Source organism: Chelon labrosus, assembly GCF_963514085.1.
Source record: "Chelon labrosus genome assembly, chromosome: 13".
NCBI lineage: Eukaryota > Metazoa > Chordata > Actinopteri > Mugiliformes > Mugilidae > Chelon > Chelon labrosus.
The window spans coordinates 6,515,513-6,527,801 of record NC_140346.1 but is presented as its reverse complement, the minus strand read 5'-3'; the positions used below and the strand labels follow the sequence as shown (position 1 = coordinate 6,527,801).

The 12,289-nt window shown below is 41.6% G+C and overlaps 1 protein-coding gene across 1 annotated transcript; it reads right to left on the bottom strand.

The window, feature by feature from the left end:
- Window positions 1–7,303: 7,303 nt before the first annotated feature.
- Window positions 7,304–12,289, bottom strand: mmp13b (matrix metallopeptidase 13b). The gene is made up of 11 exons (XM_084559008.1): window positions 10,943–12,289; window positions 10,701–10,811; window positions 10,342–10,469; window positions 10,105–10,253; window positions 9,877–10,002; window positions 9,570–9,725; window positions 9,340–9,460; window positions 8,619–8,752; window positions 8,376–8,535; window positions 8,185–8,288; window positions 7,304–8,093 (listed from the first exon to the last, which is right to left on the bottom strand). The coding sequence occupies exons 1-11, from the start codon at window positions 11,135–11,137 to the stop codon at window positions 7,993–7,995; spliced, it is 1,485 nt and encodes a 494-aa protein (XP_084415134.1). The 5' UTR covers window positions 11,138–12,289; the 3' UTR covers window positions 7,304–7,992.

The window sequence follows — 12,289 nt, the reverse complement described above, 5'->3', positions numbered from 1 at the left end:
CATAAGGGGAATGTTTTGACTGAAGAAACCCGCCATCCATCACTAGCAGAGGGTTAGATGTTTGCTGCAACACTGTGAAATCGCGAAAACAAATCAAGTTACAAACCAGAAGTGGGGGATATTTTTACCCCGACACTTTGGTTCCACAATTGTTGGATAAAGTCAGGTCTGAGAAACAATGTGTTGAAGAATGTGAGATAGCATTGAAGTTTCCGTGGAAATCTCAACATCAAGACCTTGATCAGAAGGCTGCGCTGAATGAAGATAAGGTCGCGCGGTTATTTTTGCATTCCCGTTTGCTCCTAACAATGCCCCTCTGTTCAGTGCGGGGCATGCACAGATGTGCTGAAAAGCAGCACAAATGTAATCTCCATGTTGCCTCACCAACTAGCTGGCGATGAAGAGGATGCTGTGTGCGTGCTTAACACCAGAGAAAACCTGCAATTACACGTCATTAGTAAGAGCAACTAGCAGTGGTAGCACTTGACTCAAGCACTGTATTTAAGTACAAGCTTCAGGTAGACTCAGACTTTTCATGTCACTTTCCAATTTTAGTTACTATGTGGAGAATATAAAATAAATTGATCCTTATTTATTGTTACTTTATTTATTTGTGCAGCTAAAACAATGAATTGATTAATAACAAGAAAAAAAACAACCTTATACTGCAACTCCGTAATTGGTATTTCATTCCTCATAGTTTCAGCAAAAACAAGAAGGATCAGCAGTACAAAACAAAGAAATAAAAAGAGCTCTCCTCAAAATCAGCGAAGTCGCTTCTATATAAAATAAGATGAGATAAGATAATCCAGTGGGCTCCTGAAGGCGCTGCCCAGTGTTGTTACAGCACCATGGAGGGGGTGGGATTGGTTTTCCACCAGGGAGGACAGCTTTGCTTCCATCCTCCGATCACCCATCTCGAGCGGCTCAAGAGGCTCAAGAGGGCAGCCAGGAGCAGAGCCGGCCTTCTTCACCAGTCTGTTCAGCCACTTCTCTTCTGTCGCTGAGATGCTGCTGCTGCTCCTGCAGACCACACCATAGAAGATGGCCGATGCCACCACAGAGTCATAAAAGGTTGTGCTCCCTGCACTCCTGAGGACCTAAGTGTTCTTAGCAGGCAGAGCCTGCGCTGGCCTTTGCTATAAATAACTGTATATAATAAGATAAGTGTTACAACAGCAGGACAAGACATTGCACAAGGGCAAGCATGCAGGAAGTAACTAATAAAGGTTGAAGTGGTGGACGCTGAATGTACTCTATGGACATCATGAATATATGGACAAGAAAACTCCAATAGGAATTATTATCATGCTGAAGATGACAAATATTGTGCAGAAAGGACATGATGAGTAAATATGTATTGCACTTAAGAGCAAAGACCAAAGTTATTGCATCGAATGAAATGACAAACAAGTATTTCCTCAATTTCTTGAGCTACAGAGACATATCGTCCAGATCGGCGTCCGTGGTCCTTTAGGTGAAAGAAACACCGCAGCAGTGCTAAGAAATGCTGAGGTTAATAGTGTAACCGTGCAATGACTTTTACTTTTGCTGATAGTATTTCAGTGCATTCTCTTGATTATACTTTTACATACTTACTCAGTGCATGACTTTCACTTGTGGTAACATTTTGCACCGCATTTTTTCACACTTCACACTCCAACCACTGCCAGCCAGTGAAGGCGAACGTGCTTTCTCTCAGAGCTGACTCGCAAAGGAGTGGCACAAACACTGTTATTTCAGTTTGACACTGAAGCAAAGTTCTTCAGAAGGCCGATGAAATGCGGTTGCCTACTTCGTGACACCAAAGAAAAAGAAGATTCCCATGAAAGTAAAGACAGGGACACATCCAAACACGTTTTATCTCCTCATCTTGTTTGTGAAGCGTGACGATGTGTCACCACAAGCATGCAATATCTTAATAACACGGAAGACAGACAATAATGTGAATATATCCGTATGTAACCTATATGGCTATTAAGAATTACGTAGATTTCCTAATTATTCTAAAAACATCTAAGCAACATAATATATCTTTATTTTTGAAAACAACTTATTTAAGCTTGTTGTTTACGTGGTAGTCATGTGGGACATGTGAGTAAAGAAATCAGAAGGTAATGACTTGCTTCTCAGCAGTGGTCCGGCTCAGAGGTTTAATTACTTCAAAGCAGAGGGAAGCTTTGAACTGTGTATAATTAATTCAGGCAAGCAGAACCAGGGTGTCTCTATTAAATGCTCTGTTCTTGCTTGAGCAACTATCAAACAAATGTAATTTGACCTTCCCGGATGGATCCTCGAGAGAATCAAGCTATCCAAGCAGCTAATTCACTTTGCTTCAACAATGAGCCCATGCTGCTGCCGACACTGCAAGGTCTTACTTTTCATTTCGGGGGGGCTGGGAAACACAAAAAATGTGTCTCAGAAGCAAGTTTCTAAACTTTTTGAATAAATTTTAAGATTCATTATTCGCAGACGACGGTAACACTGATGTATCGATGCTCTGAATGCCCTTTAGCTCGCTGTGCTGCCGCGGCAACGGACACCGAGGCTCTGTGTCAGCGAACTGCAGCTCAGCACAGTGGTTTTGTTTTTCAGACAAACAAAAGATCAACATAACTTGTCGCAGGCCACAAAGATTTGCTTGTTTTTCTAAGCCACAAAAGCTGTGTGAAGTTTGTACCACTGCATGCCATTATTATGTCCTGTTTTTTGTTTTTTTTTAAATTATGTAATCTGTATTTGCAAGAGTCCATGCACATGACTATTTGTATATACATATGTAATATCTTACGCCATACGCGGTTTAAGGCGTGGGTTCCGGAATACTGGTCCCTGTGCTGGAAACAGATTGTAGCTCTTAAGGCTTCAGGGCCAAGACTGATTAAAAAAAAAATAAAAAAATCCTGAATAAGAAACAATTAACATTATGGGCTATGTGTGGGAAAAATATTCTAGCACAATCTGTCCGTGCTGCACTTCCCACACCACAAGAATGAGATCACCTGTTAAGGTTTTGAGTCACAACAGAGATTTATTTCAGTGAAAAAGTGAGCACTTGCACAATTTTATCTTGCTCAGTGCACTTGGGCTTGTCAGACTGGCCTCATGGGAGACAGGAGTAGACAGAAGCAGGTTTGATGCATATTTCATTTGATATGGACTGGGATTCGGTGTGCAATCACCTGGGTTCGACGGAATTTCACCGTTACTCCCAAAGCATAGATGATCCCCCAAAAAATGCAAGCGAACGGATCTGTGACCCATTTGTAAATGTTCCTGGCCGACTGAAGATCAACTCCTCGAGCTTGTAAATGATTTGAGGGCCTCTGGTTAAAGACATCCCCCTGGCCTACATGCAGGGGTCAGGACCCTTCTATGGGGTTTCATGATAAACCTGAGTGGTCACAAGATGATTAGAGGCCCCAGACTTTAAACAGAGACTCTGGACTCAAACAGAGAAGAAATGCTTTAGTGCTTATTTACAATTACCTTGAAAAACGTCATGAAAGCTGACAGTGTGAATCCTACTCAACCACCCAGTTAGAAATAATATCTTTACTTTTACACGTCTTTTAAATATCAGAGACTGTGTGACTAGTCTGATCGTTAGTAGTTCAGGGAACAGCTTTATGTAACAGATGAAGGTGGAGCATTGTTTGCCTTCCTATAGCATTGTTCTTGTATCAGCATATGTAACACTAAGTGCACTGTTTTCCTGAAGGAGGTCTGGAAACTGTTTCAGCCGTTATCAGATTCTTTATCTACAGCCTGTGACAGGTATGTGAGAGAAAAGCATGACTTCTCTTGCCAAGCAACAAACCCTGGATCATGTTACTCTGGCACTTCTGCTTACACCATGTTTGTCTGAATCATTAAAAAGAGGCAGATATCAAGGATGATATCTGCCTGTGGTTTTCAAATAGTTTGGGATCAAACTCCCGAAGTTGTGGCCTTTCATCAGCGTGCTAAACCCTGTCACTCTGAAGAGATCAGTTTTATGGTCAGATATTGTCCACATTCCAGCAGCCGGAGGGGGGGAAGCAACACGGAGACTGTGCTTTTCCAGTGAATCACTGCTTTGTAAACTTCACATTGTTTATGTTCTGTTCATGGAAAAGGAGGAAGAAGGACATGCAGGCAGGACAAGAAGGCCGGCAGCACACAGAAGGCAGAAAATACACAAATGGTTGAGAAGTAAATAAGCACAGCGCACACACACAGCAGGCTTGTATTGTATCACTTTAACAGCTACATTCATCAGCACTAGTGAGAACAGCCTGACCAGAAGTCCTCACCGTGCTCCTTCCTGACCTGTGCTCGTGTCTTTCTTCTCATTTCATGAGTTTTCCAGAACTCTCACTGTGGCTTGCTCATATTCAGAACAACCACTTTAGTGGAGCAGGAGTCTTACATTACCTTTCTCATACTGGTGGTCTATGGAGGGAGTTTCCCAGAGGAAAACAGATACATCCTGAGACTGCTGCCCGCCCAGTCTACCTCCTCCATCTGGTTCGCATCACATGGGCCATAGAGGTTTCCCCAAGAGGATACCACCTCTTTCTCTCGTTGACCCCTTTCAACTGTATCCTGGCTGTGTGTGTTTACTAAAGACAAAGAGGCAAATAAAAGAAAAATACAGAGTTGGAAAAGAAAACGCTTTAAACCTTCCGCTCACCGAACAGGCCGTACATCTGTAAAACCAGCATCACCTCACGGCCTTAGCACCGGAGAGACGTTAAAATTCAAGGGGTTGTGATCTTATTTGGCTCCGGTTCAAATCCTCACTTCTGCATTTTGGATGAGTTGAAAGAGTCGGTCAGGGTAATGGCTTTTGACTGGGCCAGGAACAGGGAGAGTATGCCCGGCAGTGACTGGAATGAGATAAAATAGAGAGAAACTTGCATGACCTCTAAATCCACACGGGGTAAAGCTGACTGAATTTTTTATGCTCCTCGGCTGCGCCGCTCTGCTGAAGTCAAGTAAACACCAAAAGTTGCTCAGTTCGTGCGAACCACAGAGGAGCAAGAACATGTCAGTAAACATTTAGACAGTCATGTTCAGTTTCCCCGCGGAGTTAAAATGCACCTTAGTAAAGAGGAGAAAGTGGCTGCTTCTTCTATCCGCTAAACTGCATTGGTTTTTAAAAGACCATCTCTGAACATGAGCTCATACATGCAGGAAAAGGAAGGATTTCAGACCTTTTTAAGTACAAGCCTGGACTCAGTTGTAACAGTACCAGTGGATACTGAGCACCCCACATCCTGCCCTGTTTGTCTGAGACAATGAGCTCTCTTGTGCAAATGTTTTCTTTACTCTGTCTCTGTCCTTATTTTGAATCGCTTGTTGCGACATCGCAGTTTCAATTTAAAATACACAAACTTATAAGTGGCAAACTAAAGAGGGAGGTATCATATCTGACACAGATGGTGAGATAATGTAAGACACTTCACTTACAAGTGGCACAGGTCACAGACACATAGTCTGTGACCTGGAGCTTTTGACCCTTGAAGTCAACATCAGTGATGAAGCACTGAACACACAGTGTTTGGAGCCGGTGACGCAGCCCACACCACGTAATAACTCGGAAATGAGCAAAATGAGGTGGCTGCTTCGCTGCAATGTAATTACATCCACATGATCATGGACTATGCTGTCTGGCTCAGGCTACGCTGTTTCCTCAGCTTTACAGATACACTTTACTGATCTTTTCAAAACTGGATGGCTCAAAGAAAGAAATCAGTTGTCATGATACACCGATCAGCCACAACATAATGACCACTGAAAGGAAAAGTGAATAACATAGACCATCTTGTGACAATACAATGTTCTTCTGGGAAACTTTTGGACCTGGCATTCATGTGGATGTTACTCAGACATGTAGCACCCACCTAGACCAGACCAGACACCCCCACCCCATAGCAATGACACTTCTTGATGGCAGCGGACATCCCCAGCAGGATGCAGCCTGACACAGGCACAAACACAAAAACAGTTTAGGAACAACTCAAAAAAACATGAAAAACAGCACAAGGTGTTGACCTGGCCTCCAAATTTACTAGGTCCCACACTGATCAAGTATCTGTGGGATGATCCACAGAGGCCCCTCCCCTCAACCCATAGGACCCAAAGGCACCCACTAACAATATTCTGTTGCCAGGCACCACCCTCAGAAGGTCCATGTCCATTCTCTGATGAGTCACAACTGTTTTAGATGCACAGGGGAAGGGCTTGTGGTTTGCTGGAGGGTAAAGATATTATCACTGATCTGATTAATGGTCAGAGTTTACCGAGGGTTTATTTGTACTGATACATTGACTGTATCCCATTATTTGATCCCACAATGGAGAATAAGGGAGCACACTGGGAGCGGTGGGCTGCCACCTGTGCAGTGCCTGGGAAGCTGTGTTCAGGGATCAGGTGCCTTGTTCGAGGGCTATGGATGTTCGGAAACCAGTGACCCCAGTGTACCAGGTCCACTTTTCTTACCACTAGTGTGCGAACCCAACCACTCTTCCACAGTATTTTTATTTTTGCCAAACCCAGTCATGGATTAAGATACTTTGCGGTTTAGAAACTGAAACCTAAGTAGTGGAATATTGGCATGTAGCATTAATTCTGCAAAACAGTTATTCGACGTGTCCCTAAATAACACTGTCTGTGGGGTATTCAAACGATTGATAGGAGCGCCCTCTGCTGGACAATGTATGCAACTACAAGCTGCAGCAGCAACGGCTCTAATTTATAATACACAGTTTACGGTTAACCCAAGTAACCTAATTAAATGTCTATGGTATGCAATGCTTCCAGTGTAGTTGTTCGCATGTTTAGTTTATTGCTGAGGCACTTTATATGTCATACTTAGGCATTTATTCAATAATTGAAGTCTTTTTTTCGAGAGACATATTATGTGTACTCAGAGAGTTGAATATTTATATTGTTATGAATAATATATTTTCTGTATACCTGCCTTAATGCTTTACACCACGAAGGTCCGTAATGTCTTGCTTGTAGTTTTTATAAGATCCAGATCCAGTAAAGCCCTGCCTGGATGCATCTTCTTATAGTTTGAATAAATGCTCCAGGGAATATTACAAATGCCTTGAAGAGGGTTATGAATAAATCTTTTCTCAAGTTCTGTCTCATGGCATTTTATTATGAATGGCCAGAGTGTTTAATGTCGCTCTCATGTTTTTGGCCTGTCTGACAAACCGCACAATCAAATAACTGTCAGAGGGTCTTAAATCAAAGTCGCAAATTATGTTAAATTACGTCCAGACAATTCCTTGCTCAAAGACCACAATGAACGACCTCTTTTTTTTTCAAAAATTTATTTCATAAATCATTTCCCAAAGGAAAATACTGACAAAAAAAAAACACACACACACACAAACAAAAAGACCACAAAATATCCCCAGTGCTCAAACACGTTGAATTTCTTCTTTTAGAGGACAGCTACACTGAGAATATTACAATGAAATAAACTATCCTGGATTCACATTTGTTTTGTTTTATTTTGTCATGACATTTGTAAAATTGCTCTTTTATTTTTGAGTAAAGTCTTTTGTTGTTCTTGCACTAACTGGGCTGCTCACGCAGGTTAATTTTTTTTTCCTCATTTCAATTTGCCAAAATATAAAAGATTTCTTTGAAATACAAATAAGTTACGAGTCAAATACTTGCAGACTAGTCAAGCCAAGAAACCTGACACGCTAAATACTTTTTTTCATACAAATATACAGGTGTAAAATAAATATCAGTAACATGAGCAAACACATTTATGAGGAATTTTCTAGAATTCCGTGTCCTGCACTAGTGAAAATAAACATTTCTCTTAAATTAACTTTTCCCTGCATCTGTCCATTGATCCACTCATACAGTGAACTGCATGTTGTCCTTTTCTTAAATATATATGTGTGTAAAGTTAGTCATGTCTTGTTGTATGCCATATAGCCAGCTATATTTTGACATATTTCTACACTGATTACCACCTCATTAGCAGTTAAGAATAGAGTTGGTCCTTTGGATGCGAATGACCTTCTTTGAGGTGTAACTGTACTCATATCGGAGATGTTCATGGAAGAAATAAAGGTACCCTGAAAGAGAACAAAGTGAGAAGACTGTTAGGGAATACTGAAGAAAAGAAAACTGTTTTTGAAAGCATTAACGGTGATAGTTTTATAGTACCATAGTGAAAGGCAGCAGCGTCGACCTCGTCATCCATTCCCGGAAAGTCCTCCTCAATAGATCGTGGGTAGCCACTGTCCATGGTGCCTGCAGCTTCATCATAGCTGTGGATGACACATCACAGATGTTTCTATCCAATAGTATATACACTTTAAAAGTTACTGTAAGTGAGACATGTAACATGCACATACCTCCAATACTCTTCGTCAGTGAAGAAAAGAGTTTTCCCTGTGTCCTTGATGTGCACAGCTGCGTCTATTTTCCTCACAGTCTTTGGAAGTCCAAGCTTATGTATGTACTTCGGGTAACCGTCCACAACGTCGTATCCATTCATTGCCCACATTCGGATCCCTGTTGAAGGACAGAACAGATTGTCGGTCTGTACATAATGTGCCTTGCATTTAAGACGTAACCAGAAAGTTCCCATAACCCACCACTAAATATGATGACTAAATCCTTCTCTGGGTTCTCGTAAGCTGCGTCCACTTTGTTGGGGATGGAAGGCCATGTGGACTTGATCAGCATCAGCTCAGGTTCAACCATCTGGGGGTGGATACGCCAGTAGAAGCTGCAAGAATATGATGCATGTTAACAAACTATGGAATATAAACTCGTGTACAATTCACTTAATGCCAATAACAATATGTGGTGAATTTACAGAGAAAGTAGTCCAAGGATAATCAGCTCTCATTCATACACCCTGTCCTGGTGACTAGTGATTAGATTATAGGTTCACACCAGTCTGTGATGATCAATATCTAAAGAAGCATCTTTGCATGTGCTGCCACAACACTAGCGAACTTGATGTAACTTAAGTTCAGGAACAAGACCAGCGCTGTGTCATTTTATTTCCTGCACTTAAAGGTGCGTCTTAACCCTCTTCCTCTCTGTTCTTCTCAGCTCTCTACCCTACCTTCGATATCCCTCTCTTTTCTTCTCTTCCACTTCAATCTTTAATTACAGAAAACAGGTGGACAAGGAGCCGAAGCTTCCTGAGATGTGCCCCCACCATGAGTCTCACTGCCTATGTATTCTGCCCCACTCATCCCTTCCCTTTGAGCTCTCTTACACCTTCCCTTCAGCCCCTTTCATCCATGCCATCAACCTGGGATGTGGTTTTTCTTAGTGAATTGTATTCCTGTATATGGGATGTACCTGTCTTTGAAGATGATGGTTTCTCCTCTGAGCTCTGTGACTGCATCAAAAGTCAACTCGGGGTCACATTTGCTTGGTGCGTCAGGTTTTGGCTTCACCTTCTTATGGTTCGGGTTGGGACCTGTCATTGACATGCGTCATTAATGCACACATCAACAGTTGTCAATTATGATTTGACTTGAAGTTGCTTGGCATATAACCAGCTTTAACTTTATCACGTCCCACCATACCATAGAGAGCTTGGATGCCTTCAATGTCATCTTCAGACAGAGGGAAGCCTTTAGAGTAGGAGTAGGTGGGGTACATCAGGGCGCCGGGGTCCGTAGAATGGGACATACCAAGGGCGTGGCCCAACTCATGGGCTGCCACTATGAAGAGGTTGTAAGCTGCAGGGAAATGACATTGAATCAGAAATATTATGGTTTAACCCTTAACAGGAATAAGCGGGTACAGAAGATGAATGAATGAATGAATATTATGGTTTATTAGTGGAAGTCAAACAAATGTTCAGACATGTGTTTTGTGAATAATTCTTACCCGATGAGTCTTTGGTCCAGTGTTCATCCTCATCAAAGTGAGTGTCTCCTCCGATGCCTTGGCCAGGAGGGTAGGCATGAGCCAGCAACCCATCAGGCCCATCAAACGGATTGTAGTCTCCATGCTCTTCAAAATGAAAGACAGATTACTCTACAGCCAAATACACTGTCGCTGTCTTTTATGAACATATCAAGGGTATCAAGGGATTTTATTGTTGACTTTTCGTACCTCTTGATCCAAAGCTGATCATAATGTCAGCATTGCCGTGGTACAGCTTCTTAAAAGTCAGAGGGGTGACGCGAGACCAAACGTTCAGCGCAGTGCGTACGGCTCTGTCTACATCGGACTTCATCAGATCTGGTGTATAATTCACTATCCTGAAACATTAGGGAATAATGGTCACTCACAAACAAATGTTTTTATCACAATTAACATTATATCCCCAAGCATCATCCTAATGCATACCTGAACGTGACATTGAAGGTTGGCCATTTGAGGTGTCGAGGGAAGTGGTTGTACTCCCCAATGTCTGGCACACCACATCTTGACTGCTTCATCACCTCCAGAGTGTTGTCATCCAAATTCCCTGTCACCTTCACAAGCAGAATTGTAAACAAAAAAAAAGTCACATACAAAGTACAGTAAATACGGTTCATATGACGAATTATTAGCAGCTCAAATCTCCCTTGAGACTTTGTCCTTTCGAAGCAGTATTTGAACAAGAGGAGGACTATAGAAACCTAAAACTCAAAGCATTGTGGATCAAATGCAGCAACGATCAACGGAATCTCCCTTAAAACCAAGACAAGTATTTTCCATCTCACCTCGAGATTGAAGAATCTCTGCATTTCCTTGATCTTAGTCTCAAAGGCTCCTGAAGACTTCTGTGCACCCTGAAGACCAGCCGGAAGGTCATAGAAGCGTCTGAGATATTTCTATTCGAGAGAAAACATAAAACCTGTTAACTAAATCACACAGTGCCATGTATATTTTTCACTGACTGTGACAGAAGGGATAACTGAAGCCAGTCTACAAGGCAAAACAATCACTTAATTAGATACCTTACCTCTGCTAAAAGCCAGTTGTCTTTGTCCACTGACGGCACAGGAATAGGCGAGGAGTGAGCGACCAGCGCCAGCAGCAGCAGAGCTATCATTGTTGTTGTCTGTGTGTTGTCCCAACCAGTCATTGGTCTCAAGATGCTCTGAGGGGTATTTATACTGTTTTCAGTGCACAGTTTTAAAGGATCCCGGTGATTCATGCAAAAGTACCTAGCCACTTCCTCCTTCGCTTGTTAAGAATGTGCTTGTATCTTGAAAACTACAGTCACTGTGGTTTGCTTTGTACACAGCTGAAGTGCTTTGATAAAACATGTCATATTACCCAAATTGCCATGACTAAACAGGATTGCACATATATTCCCTGAAAATGTCTGCGAGGCAAAATGTTTCAGTTTTCCGGTTCAGTTCTCCTGAACCTTAAAGATTTAGGGACAACGCTGTTTGGCAGAAAAAAAAAAACTTTAAAGAGGTTATCATATAATTAGTTGTTGTCTATACACCTTTGCCAGTGGAAGATAAGTAAATGCCATGCTATAAAAACAGGGGGACTTTTGACAGTTCTTTCTTAGCTGCAGGTCTCATGATAGTCTTATTTTTAGCTAACATGTCTTAAGATGCGTGACTAAGAGATATCTGGCAAAATACAAAAGGACATGGTGTTAATGTAAAAGTTAAACATAAAATGTTATTTACTTGGATCTTAGGATGTCACATTTTGACCATATTCTATATAATGTGTTTACTCTCACGCAGAAGCACATCCTGTATCGGTTTTGTTTGGAGTTAATCAAAACCAGCCATACGTGCGCGTTTCCTATGCTGCAATTTAGTGTTTTGTCTGATTCAGAGTTACCAGGATTTCACAAACCGTTACTGACAAATCACGTAAATGACTCTGATACAGTCAGTTTTGCGGAACCGTAGTCTGCAGGAGGTTTGCTCACAGCGTAGAAACCTTGCTGACATGCCAAAAAAAAACACTTACATATTCAGGCAGGATAGATTTTCTTGCAAGACAGAATTTGTACACATAGAATCATGAAATAAAAGGTAATGACAGGCCTATTTGATCATAAAGAGAACATTTAGCGACATACGTTTCATGACATTTAATGTGATGTTGTGAAACTTAAATCCGAATGATTTTGGTAATTGCCTCACTTACGTCAATGCGAAGTTTATATTTGTTTATTGGAGGCTTAATGAACTGTCATGAAATTTGAACCCATTTCACATTGAAATTTTTGGCGTCACTTCAGTGGAGCAGTGGATTTATTCAATACTAATACTGACCTTTCCAGTTTCTTTAATTAGTTTCCTAAATTGCCATGTAGTAAGTGCTGTATTTAGTG

Excerpts from the sequence above, each read along its gene's own strand:
- mmp13b (XM_084559008.1), bottom strand. The coding sequence starts at position 11,137 with ATGAATCACCGGGATCCTTTAAAACTGTGCACTGAAAACAGTATAAAT. Across the intron at positions 10,470-10,700 it reads AGAGATTCTTCAATCTCGAG|GTGACAGGGAATTTGGATGA; the intron begins GTGAGATGGAAA and ends CTGCTTGTGAAG. Across the intron at positions 9,726-9,876 it reads CTGGACCAAAGACTCATCGG|CTTACAACCTCTTCATAGTG; the intron begins GTAAGAATTATT and ends ATTTCCCTGCAG.